General features: G+C 45.9%; 1 protein-coding gene across 1 annotated transcript in view; it reads left to right on the top strand.

The window, feature by feature from the left end:
* ACER3 (alkaline ceramidase 3) overlaps positions 1-12,471 on the top strand; it is a 52,679-nt gene extending 40,208 nt beyond the window's left edge. Inside the window, exons 8-11 of the mRNA XM_032207739.1 lie at positions 1,975-2,076; positions 4,359-4,463; positions 5,854-5,899; positions 6,114-12,471. Of these exons, the coding sequence (XP_032063630.1) occupies positions 1,975-2,076; positions 4,359-4,463; positions 5,854-5,899; positions 6,114-6,167 (307 nt within the window). The 3' untranslated portion in view covers positions 6,168-12,471. The remainder of the gene's footprint in view (positions 1-1,974; positions 2,077-4,358; positions 4,464-5,853; positions 5,900-6,113) is intronic.
* Positions 12,472-23,986: the final 11,515 nt, after the last annotated feature.

The following is a 23,986-nucleotide window of genomic DNA, read 5'->3' as shown; positions in this document are numbered from 1 at the left end:
AATTCTGTTCTTGCAGCTTTGGCCATTTAGATTGAATTTCTTTATTTTAGTGTAGACAAGCCCTTGGGCCTGCTCTCTCTCCAGCTCTGCAAATTCCACTTTTTTGCATTATTTCTGCAAAAATTTGTTGTTTCCTGTCACTATCAATAACACCACCATCCTTCCAAGGTATCATCACTTGTTTTCTTCCAGTAAAGTCTATGAAGTTCTACCTGTTTTTTTCCCCTTCAATTTTAGAGGTTTAAGGATATACTTTATTAATTAGTTAGATCACTTCATTGAAACATCACTCTCCATAAGCTGTACTGCTGCAAATTGTGGTTAGAAGGTTGGGATGGGGAAAGATGTCCCAGTAGGGAAGCTGTGCTGACCTGCTGGTGCCCTTTCTCTTCAAGCCAGCCCTGAGTATACTTTTATATTTACTTCTGCATTGCTGAAATGCATTTCTCTCTTCCTGTTCGTAGCTCTAGCACTTGTCCAAGCCTGCTTTAACTCATACATAACTTCTGCTTTTCTGTTTTATTTCCTTAATATGCGTTAACTTTCTACCGCTTGTCTTTTTTAGTACAGGCTTGGAAGTCACCCTGAGCTCAGCATTAATACCTCGAAGGGCAGAATGTAATTCCTATCAGGCTCTTCCCTCCTCTCATCCTCGCCACTTGTTGTCGTTCCTGCCTGTTTCCCCCAGCTTTTTGTCTCTTTCTTGGATCCTCTTCCTTCCCAAGATTATGACTTGGCAAATGTTGCTCTTTGTTCACAAAGCGAGTTCCCTGTTAATGAATGATGCCAGCCTCTCTCATATTCCCTCACAGAACCCCCTCATTAATTCCCTGAACAATTCTAGCTATAATTACCTAATTACCAGCGTGTATAACATACCATTTAGTGCTCTTTCATGTCCTGGGCTTCCTTGTGTCTCTAGAGCACTGAGTTGGGAGTATCACAGTGCTCTCTGCCATGCACCATGCAGAGCTCCGTGCATTTATTAGACTAAATAAATTATGATTTTGCTGCTTATTATATTGGCTTGTTGTTAACGTGTGTAACTTGTATCTGGCTAGTTCCATTTGGACATGGCAGTCGCCAGTGCTCACAGCTCTGAAATAAATCCTTGCACAGCACAGTGGAGGAGAAGCAGCTCAGGAATGCATTTTAACCAAAATATCTACGCTGTGCGTTTATAAGGGTTAAAAAACGCTTGAAGGGTGTTTCATGGCAGCTTCTTGGGGTTGGAATTGGGCTTTCTTTTGGATTTGCTAGTGGGAAAGGAGCAAATGCCAGCAACTTTGTGTAGGAAGTTGACAGTTCCATGGTCCAGCCTGAATGCAGGTAGTGAGGGTGAACTTATTAATGATGCTCTTTCTTGTAGCTGAGTCTTCAGGATGGTTTTTAGATCCTAAATAGAACTAATTTTTCTTAAAATGCAGTTATCATTTTTCCATTGCCAAGGACAGCTAATGATAAAATTCAATATGAAATTATTGTTTTCTAAAAGCATTTATTTGGTTAGTTGTTGATCGTGGTGGTCTTCACTCACAAAGGACTACAGCCATTCTGAAAGACCTTATTTGAATGAGTCCCCTCCTTTAGATATATCCTGCATCGGAAACAAGCCTCTTCTCTTGGGAGAGTCCTAATTTGTAACGTGGTTAATTTTTAACTGGAAGATTGTACATAGGACTGACAGATACCTTTTAGACAACTTCAGCTTTCCCACTTAGCAGAACAACTAGTAATGGAGAAGTAAAGCCTCTGAAAGACCAATCCTAGAGAATGCTAATTCATGAGAAGCAGAGGAGGTAAAATACAATAGTTAAATAGATAAAATTAGAATTTAATATATTTTTTTCTTTTGGGAAAGGTATCTTCCTAAATTAATCACTTTACTTGTATGTAATAATATTTATGTACGTTACAAGCTGCCTTTAAAGCATCTTGAACTTAATACTACATTTTTTTCCTCTCTCTCTCTAGGGTATACCCATGGCTTAGAGGTCTAGGCTATACATCTTTAACTGTATTTTTAATGGGATTTTTTCTCTGGAATGTGGACAACATTTTCTGTGATAAATTGAGGTGAGCACTTTCGCTTTGTCTTAATAATATTTTAGCATAAAGATTTGTTTTTTTCTGTGGTGCATGTTCAAGTCTCCATCTGATGGTACATATGATAACAATGCCTACAAAACATTCAAACATTCACAAGTGTTTTTATGCAGTTTGCTCGTGACTGAATTCAACACTGAACAGTTCTTTTAAAGGTTTTCTTTTCCATGAATAGATTCCTTTTATTTTTTTTATAATTGATATTTCTCTTTACTTTCCCTCAATTTAAATTGAAGTTAATGTCACTGAAGTAATTTTGAGGATCTGTGGCATTCAAAAGTCTGCTCTTCACACTTGATTTCATCTGAATGAGATTTCAATCCTGCTTTTTTTTTTTTGGTTTCTGTTTCCCGGGAAAATATCAAGAGCAGCAGTTCTGCAAGCTACAGAAATACCTGCTGCAATCTATCTGTCACCAGTCAACAGCAGCTGTTGGAGTGTCTGAGAAAGAGCAGTAACTCTGTGAGCCAGTGCATTGTGCTTGGCTGTCATCATTAAGCCTGAAGTCTTAGCACTTAGAGGAGGCTGGGAAAGACTTCATTTCTGTTTAGTCTATTGCCAAATGTTGCCTTTTTTTATTTAAAAAAAGTATTCCAGATAAACCCACCGTGTTGTAAGGCTACATACTCTGTCCGTGCAGGAAAGAACACCAGCCCAACATGTTGTTCTCTGTACATGTTCCCTGGAGCTGAGCAGCTTCACAGCAGCCCCTCTCCTTTTCTTAGTGCTTGTGCTCCACCATGTACTGGTGGAGATGGAGAGCTTGATGCCAGCGTCTAGAAAATCCCATCCTGACTCTCTGACACGCTGTTAGAGGCTTGAATCTGTGGTGCACAAAGCTCCTAGTAGGTTGCTTTGTCAGGCTCAGCTTGTAACGTGCTGTAAAGAAATCCAGTGTCTTCCTTCTGTCCTGTTTGGCTCTGTAGACCTGTTTTAAATCAATTTAAATCAGCTGCATCACATCGCTGGTGAGATCACAACCCCCCAGCTCTCTGAGCCTGCTGAGCTGCTGCTGGAGCTCCGTGGGGCTTTGGAACTTCCTCCTAGGCTCAAAGGTTGCAGCAGCTGCTTAAGCACTTTTTTCCGTCCTCGTTTTGCAAAGGGAAAAAAAAACGTTAGCATGTTTGCTGCTACACTTGTTCGGTTATGGTGCTGGAAAAAAAAAAAAAAGCTTATTGAATAGCTTTAATCAGATGTCTGCAGAGCCTTTGAGTTGTGCAGGTGGTATTATAACTCTAACCTTTGGAAAAAAAAAAATACATTTTAGTTCCTTGTAATTTTTCATTCAATAAAGATTTAACATGTGAATCATCCACCCACCTGCTCTTTTGGGCTTTAATGTTGAAAATTGTGGTTTGATTCAGTTTTTGTTTTTTCCTTATTTCATTAGTCTGGAGCTGACTTAAAAAAAAATAAACCAGGAGTTTTTGAATTTGAGCTTTGTGACTTCTTGCCATCTCTGTCTCTCAGGCTGTGCCAGGGTGATGGTTTGGGTGTTCCTCACTGAACTGAAGCTGTGTTCACGTTCGTGGCTGAGTGGCTCTGGAAACCTAAGCAGTAGCTCAGGGATTAGCATTTAGTCCGGGGCACTAGACACCGTAACGTCATGCAGTAAATAAGTATTACAGAAGCTGCAGGTTTTTTCTTCCTTCACACCTGCACTCGTTACTATTTTCCCTTTTTGTTTTGACTGAATGTGAAATAGAAGTCAAAAAAGAAGCCAGGCAGGGGTAAATGTTGCTTCACCAGCAACCAAACAGGCGTTACCTGCAGAAGTCTACTGAGCAGGAGAAAGAAAGAGCAACTTAGTTCTTTCCCTTTCTTTCTCTGTCTCCATTTAGCCTCTTCCCAAGTAGCTCATGCCTCAGAACTGTTCAAAACACAGAGCATGTTGGCAGAGTGTTTCAGATCCTCCACTTTCATTGCTTCCTCACTAAACACCCGTTCTGTCCCTGTTTTATAATAAACCACAGATGGCCAAGCTAAGCTCCTGTGGAGCTGGAGAATAGAGGGAGTGGTTGCCAAAGGCGAAGCAGGGATGTCAGATTCTTCTCTCTGACCTTATCCTCAGCGTTTCTTCGTTATGGACAGTAATTGGCAGGGTTGTGGGGTGGAAAGGTGATAGAACTCATTTGAGGCTGTGGGATGCCATAAATAAGTTCTCCAACACTTCAGTCCGGAGGTAACTGATCACTCAGACATGAGATTGCTTAGTTTGGAAAAACCAATTGTGTGGCATTTCTTTCTTCCAGGGCACTACGAGAGAAGATGCCTCCTGTCGTGGGAGCCGTGACACAGTTTCATGCATGGTGGCATATTCTCACAGGCCTGGGCTCTTACCTTCACATCCTGCTAAGGTAGGAAATGTTTTCTGAGTTGGTTGATCATATTTTAGGAGGTTTACAAGGTTCATATTTATTTCAACATGTATCGCTCAGAAGAGCAGGCAAATGATTCCTTACTTAACCGGTGTGAGTTTTCCTTTCCTTTTTGTAACTGATCTGTAAACTCTGCAGAAGTAATGTATGTTCTTCAAAATATAATCATCAGTCTTTAAATAGCCGTGATTCTTCAGGAAAATGCAATTGACAAATGGGAGCTCTAGCAGTTAAACTGCAAAAGGATTTGACAGTATATTTCAGAAATAAAAGCTATTAATATCTTTCTGTTCTTCTGCAGCAATCCTCAAGTGTTTAAATAAGGTTTAATTTTAGAAATGTAACTCGTCTTTCTGATAAGCACTGTCACTCCCGAAAACAAGCAGGCATCATGCTGTAGTGCAGAAGGGGTGACAGCTGGAGTGGTTGGAGCAGAGCTCTTCCCAGAAGTGCAGGATGTTAGCTGCAGAAGAAATCTTCAAATGTTTAAGAGCTTAAATTAGCAAGTCTGCAGCCAGCAGATTTTTGTCTGTTTTTTTTTTTTTTTTTTTAATTTTTTGCTCTATACCACCATCTACTGGAAGCAAGAATGAGAGCAGAATGTAAGCTGGAATCTGAAGGATGTGTGTAGTATGTTCAATATCTAAATAATTTTTTACCACTTAACTGTAAGAGAATCTCTAGCAGGTACATTCTACATAGTTGAGAAAACGTGATCACATAGTTTGAACACCATAGCCAAAGTTTTCCCAGCGTGCTGCACAGAGAAAACAATTTGTTTTCTCTTTCCTTGGGGAATGCACAGATGCCTGATGTCTGTGCCAACCCAAGGAACCGTGTGCTTTCTCTGCAATCGTTTCCCTGGTGTTTTCTCAGGCACACTGTGGCATCGCTTATGTACCTGGGGAAACGTCCACGTAAAAAGTGAGGTCAGGCTCAGGTCTGCTGAGAAAAAGAGGATAGGTCAGAACAAAAATGAGATACAGAACCCAGCCGTGCTTTATTATTATTATTATTGATATCTGCTATATTTTGTGATGCGCTGATGAAATTACACCCTTCCAAACTGACAAGCTCTAACCCCTATTCAGTCTTTTCTTTAGCAGAGAGAATTGACTTCTCTGGTTTCTCTCTGCCTACACACACAGGTGGTAGTGTAGATCAGTTTCTTATACAAATCTAGCACAGTGAGATTCACTGTAGGCTAATACCCCCTATTTTGCATAAACTTAGGCAGAATGGGTAGTTCTGCAGTCCCAGAAGCAATTATTTTCTAGCTGGAAAATAAAACCGGGATCGGGACGTAATTATTACTTTGTATGCTGTTTTATGCATCAAATTTCAAGCACGCTCTCCTTCTTTCCCTCAGTTTATACACAAGGACACTTTTCCTGAAACACAGGCCAAAGGTGAAGGTAAGCAACCGGTGTTTTGTGTCTGTTCATGAGCTGCAGCATTCAGGTGTCTCGGGCCTGAACATGCACTGAAGTTTGCTTTTTGTGCCTCCTTAGGGTATTGTCTTCAATTTCTAGTTGCATTCCGAGAAAAGCAGCTAAAATATTGTTAATAGTTCTGGGAGAGGTGGTATTCCAAGAAATCTTTCCACTCTTTGTGTTTTTCTTTTAACAGTTTGTGTTCGGGATATGGCCTGTTCTTCTCGTGGAGCCACCCAAGAAGCTCTGACCGAGGCCCAGGCAGCCCCGCGCGACCACCTGAATAAAGCGATTCAACAATTGCCATGGCTGGATTGTCAAAATCATGGATCTGTTCGAGTATCGTTGCTATCAAAGGACTTCTTGGTGTTACTAGGCCTGCCAGCCAGAGCAGAGCGAGGAGCTGGCACGCTAGGGAGATAACGTTTAGTACAGCTTTATTCTAAGTTGTTAAAACAAAGTTTAAGACACAATATTTTTCTGTATATATTGTATAGCTGATGATACTGAGCTAATATTTCGTGCTGGTCACAGAAAACTAACCATTTTTGGAGTGGGTTGAGTAAGTTTTTCATTCAGTTGTTGTTCTTTCTGTGGTTTAAACTAATATTAGTAACTGAATGATAAAAAAAAAAAGAAACAAACAGGTCATTGATGGCCAAGCTAAGTATCTGTGTGGCCTATAGTGAGCTGAATGCTTAACCTGAACTACTTTAATCTTGCACTTTTATACAATTAATGAAGTCTGTAATGGTTGATTTCTGGCTTTATTCTAGCCTTGCTTCTCCACAGCCTCCTTTGCTGTTTAAGTTTTAAGCAGAAAAGGTTGGGATACATGTGCCATTTAGGTGATTTTGTACCAAGTTTCCATTTTCTCTTTAGTCCAGCTGGGGTGCATCCTGGAGGATGTTCCAGGGTGTGACCAGGAGAAGACACTTACAGTGGTGAAGCGTTATAAGGGTTCTTGTTTGTGTATGGGAACAGAAATCCTGTTTTGGTTGACCAGTGATCCATCAGGAGACTGCAGGATGACTGTATAACCACAAGAAACACTTTTTAAAACGTTTCATTATTTACATGCCTTCCTTTTCTCTCCCTGCTTTTCATTCCCTGTGTTCCGTTCTTCGTACAGGTTGACCAGCACCACACGCGTGCTAGATCAGCTTCGAATTCATGCCTTTCCTATTTAACGAGTCTTAAATATTAGTCTGACTTTCGGAATCATCTTTGTATTCAGAAATAATGAAGAAAGAGTTAAAGAACAAGATTTACATTGAGGAACCCCCAAAATATAATTGGCAGTATTTTGATTGCTTGCTCTTAATCTTTCCAGCACACTTTTTTTTTTTTTTTTTGGAAGTTGAATACTTTTTTTAAACCAACCTTTGGCTCTTAATCGGGTACAAACCCTCTGATTTCTGCAGCTCTTATCTACTCAGCTGATCAAAGTTCGTCAGTAAGCATAAAGAAAACATTGAACTAACAGTTTCTCGAAATATACCTCATACTGGAGGCTCTTGTTTTGTCTCCCCAGATCTTGGGGCGACGACTGGAGTTTGTCTCCAGGCCTCCTGGCTGCCATGCTATGCAATTTCTGATGCTCTGAGAGATTTGTCCTTCTTGCCGTGAAGGAAAAAGGGAAATGCTCGGACTGATTGGACCTCCTGTTAGGTATTGATGTAAAACCTGCAGGCAGCAGCAAGGCATGGTTCTGTAGCTATAAAGCTGTTTCCAGGATCACAAAATTCTGGTTAATGTAAGCTTCCTTGCTCTGACTAGTGGAAGAAGTGAGACCGAAATCCGTGTTGTACAATCAGTGATAACTAAAATAGTCTTTTCCCTTTCAATATTTTTTTTTCCTGCTTGTGACTTAGCTGCATCCTCAGTGTCCATCAGTAGCACCTCTGCTGGTGCACGTCTCCAAACAAAACCATTGCTTTTAGTTCTGGTGACTGGCCCTGAACTCCAGGGATCATGCAGACCCAAACTCAGGGCTGGAACAAGACCTTGAATGGCTTCAGCAAGGTTTAAGCACATGCTGAAAGCAGTATATTTGCAACCTATAATCAACAAACCACTATAAAGATTCCTGAACAAAATTTTCAAACAAATCTGTTGTCAGTAGGCTCCAGTTCCATAGAGGAGGCTCACATCAGTGCTAGGAAATTTGAGGGGTCTTCAAACAACTAGCACAGAGGGAGGAAAATGCTGGTTTGGACCAGGTGTCTGTAATTACCCAGCAGGCTTTTTTTTGTTGTAAAGAGATTTGAGAGCCATTTCTAAAACGTAGCTTAAAAATAAGTGCCTGCCTTTCCACCTCCAGGCTCTTTCAAGCATGTTTCTGCACCCTGTATCTTATTTTCTTGTTTAGTATGTTTACGTGCTCCCATAAATTAGGGAAAACATCCTGTAAAAGGAGCGGTGCAACAACTAGATGCATCAGCAATCACAAATGACATCTGCTCGACGTGGTATTATTTTTAAGACAACGAACAAAACCTGTATTTTATTGCCCTTAGTTTTGTTTTTGGAGGATCTGAGGGGCTCTGCTTTTAACTTTTTCATAACGGCAGAAGTCACAGTCTTCTAAAAAGTACTTTCTTACTGGTAAGGCATCTCTCTAATGGCATATTTTAAAGAAATTTGTGGATTCTCCCACACGCTCGGAACAAGGAAGTATACAGTGGTGGTTTTTTTTTTCAGGTCCTGTTGAATTGTTAGGATTAAAAAAACAAAAAAGAATAAATGGAAAAGCTCTTAATTTTATGCTGCTGTTAGCTTTTCATTCAGATATCCTTTGTCACTGATGGTTTTTATCTTAAAAGCTTGTGCAAATTGTGTTCTTCTTTCATTCCAAATGACCGAGGGCCACCCCCTCCCAGTAGCCTTTCTTTCAGGTTCTGTTAGACCCTGAAGAATGTAATTTATATGCATATCCTTCTGAGCATAAGTAATCTAAAATTATGGGTGCTTTGGGTTGACTGCCTTATTGTGATATTGAAAACGGCAAGCCAGTTCTAGCTTCGTGTCACTGCAACTCAGAATAACTTTTCTAGTGCCTGGAAAGACAGAAGTCTTCACGACTGTCACTTGTTAGATGTCTGTTAGGCTGCTTTTTATTTCCATCACTTGTATTACATGCTGAGTTTTTTTTCCCTACAGTCTTAAGAGCAGCATATCCCAAACTTTTCTTGCACTACAACTTAGAAGGTGGGTCAGCTCTGATCCTGGCCTTTTGAGGAGGATTCAGACAGCAGCTACTTTAAAGGGGATTGCAGAAATAGCAGGTGGCTTTTAAAATGAATCCTGCAGGCTGTGTTGGACAGACTTAATGACAGTGATAAACTCCTCAGTTCTTCAACATCTATGAAGAACCAGGAAATTATCGCCTTGAGACCATCAGCTTGGCACAGATCAGCAGCTGAGAACTTCTTCCTTGCAAGTAGTAGAAAAATGTCAAAATAACTCTCCCCACAAAGATTAACTCCATACTTGACGCCGGGAATCAAGGTTCTCTGGATTCAGCTCCAGACCTACATTTTCAGCTATAAAGAGGAGACATGAGAAGGAGAAATCTGCCACCAGGAGGCATCTTGTCTGCGTTTTGGAGGTGGTTTTTGAAGCTGGCTCGCAGTATTAGTCATCTCCGGACCTCATCCTGTTGCTTTTCCTTTTAGCACAAGGACGTTGTGCTACCAGCAAGTGTTTCGAAGACTACCCCGTAGTCAGAATTGGATTATGCAGTCTGTCACTTGCCAATCTACCTCTGTGGTGTATTGTTCAATGCCTGTGCCCTTAATTATGCCTGCCTGACAGAGCAGGTGCTCAAGCAGCCTGGGGTCCCTGAGGCTTGCAGCAGTGTTGTGTGGATCTGTGGCTGCCTGCTCACACTGCAGAGATGTCCTGACTCATTTGGTGGCTGTCAGGCTCCGAGGTTTTGCTCTGTCTGCTCTGCCTCTGCTCCCAGGAGTCTGGTTTAGAAGGGGATGTGAGTAGGAGGACTTCAGTGCAGACAGGTGAAGTGAAACCTTTTTGGCACCGTATTGTTCCACTTCAAGCTAAAATAACGTGTACAACTTCTTCGGCGTGACTTTGGAAGAGATGTGATAGGAAATACTGTTCTGTAATTAGTTTTAATTCTCTTCTAATCTGATATTGGGCTGTGTTCATCCCCAGCCTGCCTTCTTTGGCTGAAGGGAAACTGTGTGACTTGAAATGTTTGATTCTTTGGCCGTAGTTTGCTCCCTGCACCTGGTTTCTAGCAGCTGAAGGAGTTTTTCAGCAAACTCATCCATCTGAAACTCATAACAAGAGTGTCCTTCCAGTATCAACTTGTGTTTCTCACTGCCACCACCATGTTTTTTAGCTTGTTTTCCAAAATTCCAGTAACACAACTTTTTAAACCTATTTCTCCCAGTGGATTTTTTTTGGTATTTAATATCAGGTGGTAACAATTGAGTGTAATACCTGGGAGTGGAAGACTAGCTGCAGTGAAGCAGCACTGCTGTTTCCTCCAGGAAACCTCAGAAGCCAGGAGCACGCTAGCACTTCGGTGGGCTGTGTGCCCCATAATTTTAATTGACATATCCAGGTAAAAAAAAAAGTTACTTTCCCTTAAAGAAACCTGATCTTCCCATCTGCACGTTTCAAGTAGGCAATGGGAGGCTTTAACTGCAAAGCACTGATTAACTGTGAGGCTTTCTTAGGAAAAGGGATAAATGATGGAGACTTTATTACCCAGGAGAAGCGAAAGCCAGAAGGAGATTAAGAAATTGTGCGTGGAAAGAGAATAACAAAAGATTAAGCACAGAATCCCATAGTATTACGTCAACCACCCTCTTGGTATCTGCACTTTAGACACTTGTGTAACAAGCTCGAATGTTTTGCTGTTTTTACATGTAGCTCTTCGTGCTGCCTGCAGTCTTTGCTGCAGAGGTGATGGAATGATGTTACATTCAGTTCCTTAGAGCTTTTTCAGCTGTTTTATGAGGCTGGAACGTGGCACGAGTTGTTTCAAACACGAACGAAAATGCTTTTTGTTTTGGGATCCTGTAAGGTAACGGCAGAGATCATACTGGGTAACCATTAAGATGGAGTTGGGGTTTGTTGGTTTTTCTCGCCCAGCCTGCTGCCTGCTGCTGCCAAGTGCCTGACCTCTCTTTTGCAAGTCTTGTCCGAGAGCTGAGGCCGTGTTTTTCCCCAGGGTCTGCAGACAAGGTCCTTGGTAGGTTTGTATTTCATGAAATACTCTTCTAATGCAGGAGTCGGAGTGCTCCTATTTCTAATTGCTTTGCAGAAACGTAGCTCTGCCCTTCCTGGCTGCTACCACGTGCCTCCCGTCCCCATGTCCCTGATGCTGGTGGCTCATTCCCTACTCTGAAAGCTGCCTGCTGGATTTAGCCCCACAGCTGCCCCTTCATTTTACAACACTGACAGGCAACGTGAAGGCACGGCAGTCAAATGAGCGCTTTATGCAGCGCCCCATTTGCTTACTGGAGCTCCCTGCCTGACAATTTTGAGGGCAGGATCGGTGCCTGAATCTCATGCTTTCCTTCAGACCTCTCCATTTACAGGTGCTGAAGGCATCTAGCTTGGAGTAAGCACCTAAGGGCAGATTTAAGACAAATCAAGGTGAGAACCCAGCTGCTGCACGACCCTAAACCAGTGCCTGTACAACACTGAGCGCACACCTCGCACAGGTTGAGTCCATGTGCTCAGAGCAGGTGGTTGAGATTTCTTGAATAAATCTTGACCAAAAGCTCTTCCCATTGCTCATCCTTCCTCACCAGGACATGGGAAGAGCTGTAAGCACAATCCAAGTTCACCCTTCTTTCCCCAAAGCCCTGGAACAACGTAGATCTATTTCTTAAAACCAACATTGTATAGAGATGGGCTTTCCAATGTGCTCATAGAAATCACTTCAGTAGCATGATTTGCTAAATTAACGCCTTGGTCAGTCCCTGCAGAAGACTAAATATTACTCCCTGGGCTCTGGAAGAGAATTTCCAGCAGTGTAAGCAGTAGTTACTCCTCAGATTGATCAGGAACTGTTTTTTTTTTTTTCTCCTCTTGATCTTCCAAACTGACATTGACTCTCTGATGTTGACCATTGAGCTCAGCTTCGTGCACTGATGCCTTGTGTACTGTCGTAGCACATAACATCTGCCCGCCTGCAAGGGAATGAGAAATTCCCGGCGCGTTATGTGACCAAACTTTTTAACGTCGACACTATCAGCTGTGATATTTTTGTCCTGAAATTCAGCATAGCGTTGCCGAGATGGAGAAATACACTGTGAGAAGTGAAGAGCAGTTGGCTGGTAAAACACAGCTGCATCCAGCAACGTTTATTGACAATTTTGATAACCCTGAACTGCTTCTTTGTACCAGAGCAACTGGGTAACTAACGTTAGGCTTCTCTGTATCAGCCCGTCTTGTTTTGCGAACACGGTAGCTTTGGATATTTAATGTGTTTCATTTGTTACTCATGCTGCAGTCGAGCACTAATTTGTGTCTTTATAGTTCAAAATTATTAAAGAAATTTGTTTTAAATACAACTTGTCCTGGGTGGTTTTTTGGCTTTTGGGTTACGCGGGGCTGGTTGGTTGGATGCTGGTGGGTGGCCGGGTGCCTCGGGTTAGATTGGAAGCCCCCACCAAGCATCCTCTTTTGTATGTCCAATGAAAAAAAAAATTACATTTTTCACAAAGCCCCAGTTAACGTTAGCTCATCTCTGTGGTTATGCCAGCTCGTTTTTGGCAATTCTGCTCCCGTGGTGCAGAAATAAAACGCACAAATAAAAGCACAGCACCTTGCTCGGAGGCGTGGTGCTGCCTGCGGGTAGTACAGAACCTTCTCTCCCTCAAAACCCAACCCATTAAAAGGGGAAATCGGGTGCCTGACATGGGTGGGAGAGCAGGAGATGGGAGGCAGGCGAATGTGTTGGCAGCTTTGACCTCACATTTTGGCTGATACAGGACACTCCTCAACCTCGTCCTTTTCCTCTTTCAGTGGCAGAGGAGGAGAATCACGGCACAGCAGGACCTCTCCAAGCAGAAGTCGTGGACCAGTAGCACTTACCAGCAAGACAGCACAGCCCAGCAGCCAGAATCAGGTACAGATTTGGGATATTTCCCCCTATTTCTGGCCCATCCTACTCAGAGGACCCGTTTCTTCCTGCTCACATCTCTGCAGCTGCGTCTCTTTTAGGAACAGCCTTGAATTAGATACTTGGGGGTCAAACCACAGAGCAGGAAACCTCATAGCAGTGGGGTAAATGCCATGGGGAACCTCACTTCCCATGACACTGCTCCCTGCAGTTCAGAGCATAGAGAGCCTGGAGGATTGGAGGTGCATGCCCCAAATCTCCAGGTGTGAATTCTGCCTTTAAGTTTTTTGTCCCAGCCTTTGAAGCTCCAATATTTCTCCTGCAACCCATCCGATTAGCAGATCTGACACAGACCAGGAACCGTGTTGGATGGGTCACCTTGGCTTTGCTTCCTTGGTGCGCATCCAAAATAAAGCCCAACTTTGCCTGAGTGCCAGCCTGGGTGAAGCACAGTTTTGCACTAGCCCAGAACTGGGTAATACTTTGAAATTTCCCTGGGGAAAAAAAGAACATTGTGGTTCTATCAAAGACCTCCTTCCAGCCAGAAAATTCAATTTCAAGCTTGACAATTCGCTTACAAACCTGCAAATTTACTTGCAGCTTTCTTAATGTTCAACCCTCCCTTTTTTTTTTCCCCTTGTTTCTCTTTACTCAGCCTGTTAAAATGCTAAAACTGAAGCTATTTATTTGCAATACTTCAACCCCTGTGCTCCTAACCAGGGGCTCACGATGGAGATGGTCACTGCCAGCTTGGCAGGGGACTTTTGGTGCTCTGTGGATGGTGATGTTGAGCCTGATAGGAGTTAAGTTGCCTGAAGTGGTGGGAGGCTCTTTGCACCCACAGCAGGAGCAGTGCTGGGAAGTCATCGTCGTTCACCTTGTGCCCATGATGGGACCCCACGTCCACCAACAGGGAACTGATACCACATGTGATGGAGAAAACATCCCGACCTACAAGCAGAAACCTCCCCAATTTATCGTGGACCCATTTTGCAAGCAGCCCAGTTCAGCCAGCACCCTGGTTCCTAAATCTTTTTGCCAGGATTTTGGGTTCTGCACACTGGGTTTCTCACCTGGCTCCCACACAACACCCTCTGTAATCCAAGTAAACCACTGAAAAACACCCACCCTGATTAACCTGCTTCACTCTGAGACGGGCTCCCTAATTTGCATGCGGGAGGCACACTCTGGCTTAATGGAATTAGCAGTAATTAACGCCACCAGAGCTCGGTGCGTGCAGCTCTGGGGGACCGTGCACCCACAGCACAGCACCCGGTGACACTTGAGCCACAGAGGGCTCTGATTCAGTGGCTCCTCATCACCGAGCTCAGGTGGGTGAATGTTAACAAGCAACAGCTCGCACAAACCTGCAGAAATGGAATTAATTGAGTTACCCTGCTGATGTAAACTGATGTCAGACCCCTAATATTTATAGGCCGGCTGCAGAGCATCGTTGCTGCGGTGATTTATGGGGATGCCTAACTTTAGCAGTGCTTTTTTCCTCCTAGCTGCCGTGTTGACTCACTGCCGGGCAGCGGAACGGAGGAAATTGGTTAAAATATCACAGCGTTGTGTAAACCTGGGGACAAGTCCAATTTCTCCGGTAAGAGAAGCAGCAAACACCGCAGCCAAATCCACTCTGCACCTGGGCAGACCTGTCCTGGCACCCGTGAGTCACTGCTTAACAGCATTTTGTTAGTCTGAAGTCTTCAAGTTTTTTTTTGTTGTTGCTGTTTCCTTTTATATTTTTTTTCTATTTGTTCAAGGCTTTTCTCTAATCTTCTTGTTTTTAACGTCCCGCCTAGGCTGGAATGAAAACAAGATTAAGAGCTAGTTAGAAGATTAAAACCAGCAATGAACCTGCAAGCCCCGACAGCAAAGCAGAGCTGTCGCAGGAGGGATATTTTTATACAGCTTATTTGAAAAGCAAACAAACTCCAGCTGGGTTTTCATGCTGCTGGCATTAATTGAAGTGGGAGGGCTGATTAACGGCTTGCTGCTGAGGATCTCTCTGCCACATTTGCCTGAATTTTTGACTGTTTGCTCTCAATTTGCTTTGCAGCTGCTGTACAGCTCAGTGGGTTTGTCCATACGCTCACATCCCGTGGTGTTTGTGGTCAGGATGGAGTAGAAGCCCCTTTCGTGGACCACGGACCAAGAGGACTCATCCTCATCAGCTACCAGCACGTGGCAGGTCAGCAGCTCCACATCAGGTCTGTACGCCCATCACAGCCACCCCAGCCCAACCCCGCACTGAAATCCTGGTACAGACCAGGTCTTCGGCAAAATCAGTGTTTAAACACCACTCAGGATGTCTCTTTAACAAGAGGACCCCAAATCAGTGTAGAAAAGCATTTAGAAACAGCACCTTGTAGACAAGGGCTGGAAAAACTGTGCAGTGATTGGGGTGCCACCTTCAGCCTGGAGAAGAGAAGGTTCTGGAGTGACCTTATTGCAGCTTTTCAATACTTGAAGGGGGATCACAGAAAAGATGGAGAGCAACTTTTTGCTCAGGCAGACGATGATAGGACAAGGGGGAATGGTTTTAAACTGAACGAGGGGAGATTTAGATTACAGGTTAGGAGGAATTTCTTCACTCAGAGGGCAGTGAGGCACTGGATTGGGTTGCCCAGAAAGGTTGTGGGTGCCCCATCCCTGGAGGTGTTCAGGATCAGGTTAGATGAAGCTCTGGGCAACCTGAAATAGTGGGTGGCATCCCTGCCTATGGCAGGATGTTGGAACTGGATGGGCTTTAAAGTCCTTTCCAACACAAACTGTTCGGTGACTCTATGATAATTTTATGCCTGGGGTCTCCTGAGGGATCTGGGGTTGAGAACAAGGAGCTGTGAGGCTGCAGAGAGGTGTTTCCAGAGCAAACTGATGCTTACGAGCACGACCTTGCTCTGCCAGCTCAAGGTCTGGCTGATTTAATCATCTGGGTGAACAGACCTGGCCGTTCTTGCCTTGAGCAGATTTACCAGTTGTGGACAGAGTGGTGGAAGCAAGAACTTTGTGCAGGGGTGGTGCTGAGTATCTGGAGCAGAAACATCCTCAGGTGGGAAGGCTGGAGGTGGAGGAGAGCATCCCTAAATGGTGTTCTGCCTGAATCCATGCCCAGCCTGGCTGTTTGAGCTTAGAGATCTGGGCTCAGGGAGAGAGCAACATAGGAAAACACTCACTGACAGCCAAGCTGTATCTTAAATACATGTGCAGAAAGAGCCTGATGAGATCAGAGATGGCTCCTGTCACGAGCAGCTCAAAATCAGGAGTCAGCAAATTAGGGAGAGCAGAAGGAACCTCGAGTGTTACCCACCAGAGGTGTGACAGTGGTTGGAAGCCTCACACGTTGCTCTCAGAAAGAAATGTGCATCTATACGAGCTGTGAAGCTCTGGTCCCTGTCGATGGGAAGCGTGTAACCCTGCTGCATTCGCATTAAAGGCCTCGCTTCTTGTTTTCTAGGCTGCTGAGAAGCACTGGAGATGCAATTTCTGCAGTCGCCTGCCCTGCCCCAGATATTAGGCTGCGGGATTCCCCCCAGCAGAGCCTGGTTTGACACCAAATCCTCATCTACAACTGGAGCAACACCTCATCGATTCGAGCCCTGCGTCCCAGACCGAGCTGTTTCACAATTAACTCACCCTCCAGGTAAAAACCGGGCTCTGGCTGCCACCAGGCTGTGTTAGCTGCAGTGCTGCGTTTTGGAAGGATGCTGCCACCTCCTGCGTATCAGCACAACTGCAGCAGGCAAGCGGGAGCCTTTGGGATTCGTTTCACAAAGGTTGCCTGTGACTTTGGCTGAAAGGTCGAGCCCGGGCTGCTTTGCTTTTGGGGCAGGGGTGGGAATGGGGACAGCGAGCAAGGGAATCCCTCTTCTTCCATGAGCTGCACCACCCTGGGATGCTTTCACAGCTGATAATGCTTTGGAAGATCTCAGGCATACAGCAGGAGTACCAAAAATGGGTGATAACAGGGCCCTGCTTGTTCCCCTGCTAACAAGAGGGACACAGGCTAGGTGTCCCCTCAGCCATATATAGGGTTGAGCCTCTTCAGGCCAGCACGATGCCCCATTCCCCGAGCTGCCATGCCCTAGCACAACACAGCCTTCCCAGGATGAGGCCTGAAACCTCCAGGTTGCCACAGTCTCCTCCAGCTGCTTGCTCCAAAGCTAGATTTGGGAAGTTGTCCCCAATATCTGAGTTAGTTACAAGCCCTGAGGCTTCTCTCCTTGTAAGAAGCTGAGCTTTAAGAGATTTTCTCTTTATTTTTCCCTAAACTATCAGTGTCACTGAACTGGATTTGTTTTGTTTTTTTCCTGTCTTCAAAGTGAAACCAGCTCTGCACTTCTGAAACCCTTCTTACCCTCTCTTTTTGGCATCCATGCCCTCTTGCTGGCACAGACGGATAGTGATGAAAAGACATTTCATGGGCCGAATCCATTACTAGCCCTAATAAAACGCCATGTGCAGGGAGGAAACAATTTGGATGCATTGGGATGGATTACATCCTTGGGGTGGATTTATATCCTTGGGCAGGATGATTTCTCAGCATCAGACACAGCAACGGGACTTTCTGTGCTGTGGGAGCACTGCTGGGTCTGTTTTTTTCTCTCTTTTTTCTCTTTTTTTTCCGAGAATTTAAGGCAAAGCTAATCATTTTGTCTCAGCTTTCCCTTACCGAGTGCTCTGCACTATGCACTTGTTTGCTAATTAATCCAGCCCTTTCTTTTCGGCTGGCAAATGAGCGAGATCACTTGAATTATTAAAAGTGGGGAGGATTTGGGATTATAAGGAGGACCATATAATTAGCTAGCTGGCTGCTGTCCCCTACTGCTAGCCTGGGATATTAATTATTTTCATGCTGATTCAGAGGGAAGGTAGCCAAGCTCTGAATCAGCCCTGCCACTTCTTGCAACACCTGCCTTTTCCCTAGATCTCCTCTCCAAATCCCAGCCAGCTCTGGCAGCGTCTCGTTAATGAGATCAGGCTTAATTGCAGCACGAGCCAGGGAGGGTTGCAGAGTCGGGAGAGAGTTCGAGTAACTGCTCTTCCTTCCACATTGCAAAGCAGGAAATGCTGCCTGCAACCAGGTGATATTTTCCTCTTTATGCCAATTAACAATTTTTATTTTTATGTTTTTTACAGGATCAGAGGGTTCCTTGCCTGTTGCTCTGCCAGCGAGCTGTGAACCAGCCTCCCTTAATGAAACTGAAACCCCAAAAAGGCCAAATTCTCACCTCGTGTCCACTGCTTGGCAGCCAGGACATGCGTCCTTGTGTGAGTGAAAGTGGATATGACACAGATTTAATGAGGCAACAGCTTCCTGGCAGCGCCACAGGCTGCTCAGAAGCTGTATCATTATTCATTTACTTGACTAATGCAGTCGTGTTGTGAAAAAGAGAGGGGAAAGCTGTCTGAAGTGCTGAGTACATGAGAAGGCTTCTGAAAAAACAGAGCTAATTCAGCAGGGTCTGCTGGAGCTCAGGCATGGAGCACGTCTTATTCTGGAGGTTGGTGGAGAAACCTTCCCAGGGACTCTCTGAAGGTTTAGGGGCCTCATCTCCAGGCTTTCGGTGTCTTTTGAGCTCTTAAAATGATGTTCGTGTCTGTTTCCCAAACAGGTAGCAATGAGAAACTGCCACGTCAAAGATCTCTGCAAAAGTACATTCGGGAACATCTCCTACATGCTCATGTTGGCTTCAGTGCAGTATTTTCCCCTAAAAGGTAAGACTCGTGGAGGAGCACGGGGCAGAAGCCAATCTGTAGGCACAGCAAGAGAGGAGCAGGATTTCTGAGCATGCATTTGGGGGCTTTACCCAAGGGAAGGCTCCCAGATCCTTACAATTCCAGCTCTCAGGGGTCAGATGAGGGTGCTGAGCTGAGGAAACGTGAGGAATCACATCTCTGTAGCTTTCCCCACACCCTGGGCTCCACCTTCGCAGCCAGCCTGGCTGCAGCACATCAATCTCGATTGCGCTAACGTTTTTATGCTCGCCTCCTGTTTGCAGCTAAGCTGATGAGGCTGAGATGTAGAGGTGACCTCTCTAATTAACACCCAGGCAACCTGCCCTGAGCTCTGTAATCCTAGACAGGCCCCGGGAAGAGAGGTTGGAGCTGGCTTCCTTGCCGAGTGCAGGAGTCAGCACAAGTGCTGGAGCTGGACGTGCTGATGTTGGGCTGACAGGGTACGAGGAGATGCCCTAGGAGCCTCCAGGAGATGTCCTAGAAGTGTTTCTTGAAAAAATATCTCATTCTGTAAAACCATCCCCCTCAGAAATGGGGAGGAAAATCCCAAATGACGAGTTCTTGTGGGGTGAGCGTGATGGAAATGCAACAGATGCAAGTGGCCAACACCCTGGTGGGTGTTAGAGGTAGCTAGGTCAGAAATACATTGAAGAAAATGAGTAAACCCCTGGGGAAATGTGTCCTTTCGGAGCCACTGGCTACTCAGCTCACTGTCTTGTGTTGCAGGGGATCCTCTGAGTTATCTTCATCCCCGTCTTCTTCCAGGAGCTTTGCTCTACGTGCACGACAGCAAGGATTCGGGGACGGAGGACAACCCACAAGTGCTACCCGAGGGTCACCACGTGGAAGGACAAAGTCCAGGTAGCACTCGATATATCTCCAAATGACTTGAAGCAGAAGGATGCTGCTACCAAGGAAGAGTTTGGACTCAGTTATGCCAGCGTACATCCAAAGTTGGCATCCCCTGATGCCAAGAGCTCTGCCTTTGTCAGCTCTCCGCATTCTTTTGGGAGCTGCTGGAAATGGCATCCTCAGACATCTGCCTGCTCGGAGCTGAAGGCAGAGATGGCAAAGGGAAAAAAAAAAAAAATCACAACTGTATGTTTTTTGGCTCTGGGGTGAAGAGACTCAGCAGGAAAATTGCCTCAAAAGCTCTTGGCAGGACCGTTTGGAGTCAGCATTTGTTGGGGCTGCTTCTGGCCTGCCATAAAAAGCGCAGCGGTGCCGTTTGCTCCTTTCCTTCCTCTGCTCCAAGGAACATGGGCTTGCTGGCAAGCCGCTCGTTTTCCAGACTGTCTTGTTTCTCGGCATGGAAAACCCCATGGAAAAAAAATAAAATAAAAAATCAAGGTCATTGCCTGGAGCCCTTCTTATAACGCTGTCTGCTCCCCTGCAGAGGTCCGGCCCTGCCAAAGTCCTGGAGGGTTTGTGGCCAGGAGATGGCATTGGCTTCGCAGTGCTTGTGCCCTGAGAAACCCCAGCAAGGTGGTTTCTCAGCCTTTATCTGCTAATATTGCAGCACGTCCCTAGACCTGGCTTTGCAATGCCACCTTTTTTTATTATTATTTTTTTCAGCACTCGGGTTTTTTTCTCCTGAGGTGGCTTATTCGTAAGCAGGCGAGTGCTTGATCAGATCGATGCTGGGTAGGAAAGCTGTTAGAGCAAGCCCAGCTCTCCTCTAATTACACCCTGCTGAGCAAAAAGCTGCTCAGACAGCCAGGGCACAGGGCTGAGGACCTGAGCCTGGTTCCCCACGCCTGTGGGATATGGTTTCACCCACCAGGATTTGGGATTTAGGGTGAGAGTAAATGCTCCAGCAGCCCCATGCTGGGTTTGTGCTACCTGAGTCACCTTCTGTAGATAAACCCACATGCTCCTTTCCCTTGGGGTTGCACCGATATGGACAAGTAAGAGCTGAACACAGTGGTGTGGATTTCCCGGCAGAGATCCCAATTAGCACCAGCTCGTTTCCAGCCAGCACCACCAGAAGTCACGGCTGATGCCTTTGATGGGGCAGCGAGGCAAGGGGGTGGGTTTCAGCAGAGTTTTCCACATGTTATGCTTTCTACCTTTCACTTTTTGCAGAAAGAACAGGGAAAAAAACATCTTTTTGACACGGATCCTTGGATGGAAAGGTTTTTTCTGGCCTGGCACTGAAGATCTGGTCGTCGTGGTTCTGCTTTCCCATGGAGGGCCCTGCAGTAAGTACGAGGTTTGTTGGCTCCCACTCCCTCCAGGTTTTACATGTCCAGTTCACTGCTCTTCCTCCCCCTGCTGAGCACCTCCCCAGCCACCCCAGGAGCATCTTCATGGAAGAAGCATCACCAAATTCACTCCCAAACCAGACTTGAATTAGGCTGCACGTTTCCATCCCGGGCAAGGACAGCAATCTGGCTTCAAACCCCAGGGGTTGCCCGTGCCAAAAAGCAAGAGGAGCTGCTGGAGTTTCCCCTTTTTTTGCCACCAACCCTTTGGTCCCGCTGACCCCCATAAATAAAGCAGCTAATTAACACCCTTCTCCTCCCAGCAGCGATGGAGTGTGACCTTGAACGACCTTGCTTAATTCAACTTTTCTCAACCAGCTCTTTTTCGACGAGCGAATAATTGAACGTCCTCGTGACCCCGGCCTTGTCTCTCTCCTGCCAACTGGCTCTGCAGTGTCAACGAACAGCAATAAATAAATACATATCTGCAGAGGGACCTAAATGACTCCCATTACTGGAGCATCTGAAGGCCTGCTTAAATAAATCAAGTGAGGAGGAGATGATGCTGCAATCATGTGGAGGGGAGAAGGAGAGAATACATTACTGGCATTCCAGAGGCGGTGAGCGGCGTTGGCAAATTCGGAAGGATGCTGCTTCATCCAAGTGCTCCTGGACCACTGGAGGAGCCGTGTTGGTGCCTTCAGAGAGGAGAAGATGCTCGGCTCGCCCTCACCAGCAGCTCCTGCACAGGGGCTGGGGCTTACAGAAGCCTCTCCCTGCTTTTTTATAGGGTAAAAATGAGGATAAGGGCTCCAGCTGCCTGCCCCTGCCACTGTTTTCTCCCTTTTCTCCCTAAGATGTGCCCCTGGGGCAGGGGGAAGCACAAGCCCTGACCCACCTTCCACCCCAGGGTGTGCAGACCCTCGCCGTAACCCACCCCAGGACCACGGGGTGTGCGACAACCCCTTACCAGAAGGGCAGAAAACCTCATTAATCAGCCTGCTTTGGGATCCCACAGGGACCGGGCGATGCCTCTGCACACTGAAGGAACCACCGGCTGCGCTTTGCCTTTTCCTTATCCCTCTTTTAATTACAGGCCCCAATTTTAAAGCCTGGGCATTTCTTCCTTCCCCCTCGCACATCCCTCACCCCACAGCCTCGTGCGTTGCCATTAATTGTTCTTTACATCATTTTCCTTCCCCTGCTGAGGCTGAAATTGAAAGCACAGCTGAACCCTCGGCGAGCTCAGGGTGGCAATGAGAGCAGGCTCGGGCTCCTCGTCCCTGGGGGGAGAAGGGAGTGCTTGGGGACCCTAATTCGGTGCAGGAGCTTTTCCCTAAAGCTTTCCAGCCTGTTAACAGAATAAAAACCCAGCTCCTGTTGCTGACTTGTCCCAGGAGAGTCCCTGTTCTCTCATTTATTTTTTTGCCCTCGCTCTTCTGTTGCTGATTCTTTATTCCTTCCCTTTGTACAACGTCCCCTTGCTCCCCTATCCCCCTGTACCCACTGATCCCTGATCCTATAACCCCTTAATCGAAACCCTAGAACCACTATTTGGGGTTAAAGAGGTGAAAAATGCCTCTTTGCCTCCACTGCCATTACAACAAGGTGATGGGGCAGGAGCTGGGCACACCACTGGGATCATAATGCAGTTAATTAATGTTGGAATGTCCCCCACCAATTAACACTGATGGGTGCCAATTAAAGCACATCGCAAGTCAGGATGGGCTTCATTATCTCCCTGCCCTGGTTTTAGGGCCATTACTGAAGATTTGGGGTTGGAGATGTACATAGGGTCTATTCCATGTAAGGGTCTCAAGCCTTCAGAAATAGCTTTTACTTTTTTTTAAATTATTTTTATTTATTTTTATTTATTTGTATTTATTATTTATTTTATTTTTTTTTTTATTTTAATCCTTTTGGTGCTGAGTTCTCTGCCACATTGCGGGGGATGGTTCAGTGCTCAGGCTCTGGACCTAATATGGGATCCTAAATAGTTTTTTTTTTTTTTCCCCTCTACGTTTTCCCTCTGCAATTTTTGTTGGGGTGAGGGAAGGAAATGGCACGGAATGGGGTCATTCCACTGACCTGGTTCTGAGCACAGCCAGACGCTGGCAGCCCCCAGGCCTGCAGGGCAGAAAGGGAAAGGAGGAGGAGGAGAACATGAAGAAATGGGGAGGGAACATGAAGAAATGGCTTTTGCTGAAGGAGAAACCACCACGTGTGGAACCAGAGGCTCTGGCAAACAAATGAGGGAGCTGTAACACAAATACTGCCCAGTTTGAATTCATAATGAAATTAATGTGACATTAACAGGGAAATAAAAAAATCCCAGATATGGAAAGACCAGGATTCCCTGTTTACAAGTGTTGTCTTGAAGGGGTCTCCCCTTTTTGTCCCAAGTTACAGCTCACCCCACAAGCGTGTCCGTGCCAGCTTGGAGCCCCCAGGACAAATCCATAAAGCCCCCAGCTCCTTTCCCCTCATGGGGACGTGATTTGGGATGGGATGTACTCCTTTTGCCCATTTTTGGGTTAGTCTTATTGTTTTCCACTGTGGGGTCACAACGGGGGGGGCTGCCCGGTCCCCATGGCACAGGGGGATCACCAAACTCCAAGCCCCCTCCTCGCTGCCTCAGTTTCCCTCCTGCAAAACCGAGCAGGGGCTCCAGGGCTGGTAAACGCGGCTCCTTCGGGATGATCCCTCACTTTTAGGGGACAGCTACCCCAATCCCACACCGCCCCGTGCCTGGCTGACCCTACAGCGGGTCACCCAACCCCTCGGGACCCGCACCCTGCGCGCCCCCAGCGCCCATCCCCGCTCCCCCTTCCCATCCCCGGCTTCACGCTCACCCCCTTCCCCAAACCCCCAGCTACCAGCCGGCAAGCCCAGCTCGGGACCAGTCCATCCCAGTAAAAAAAAGGCTCTTTTCCCAGTTCCCCGCTGCCCGATCCCGGGGCCCCAGCGCAGGCGCGGCCGCTGCCCGCCCCGTCGGGGCGGCGCTTGGGGACGCGGAGC

Source organism: Aythya fuligula, chromosome 1 (assembly GCF_009819795.1).
Source record: "Aythya fuligula isolate bAytFul2 chromosome 1, bAytFul2.pri, whole genome shotgun sequence".
In the NCBI taxonomy this organism is placed as follows: Eukaryota; Metazoa; Chordata; class Aves; order Anseriformes; family Anatidae; genus Aythya; species Aythya fuligula.
This window is presented reverse-complemented; position numbering and strand designations above follow the sequence as displayed.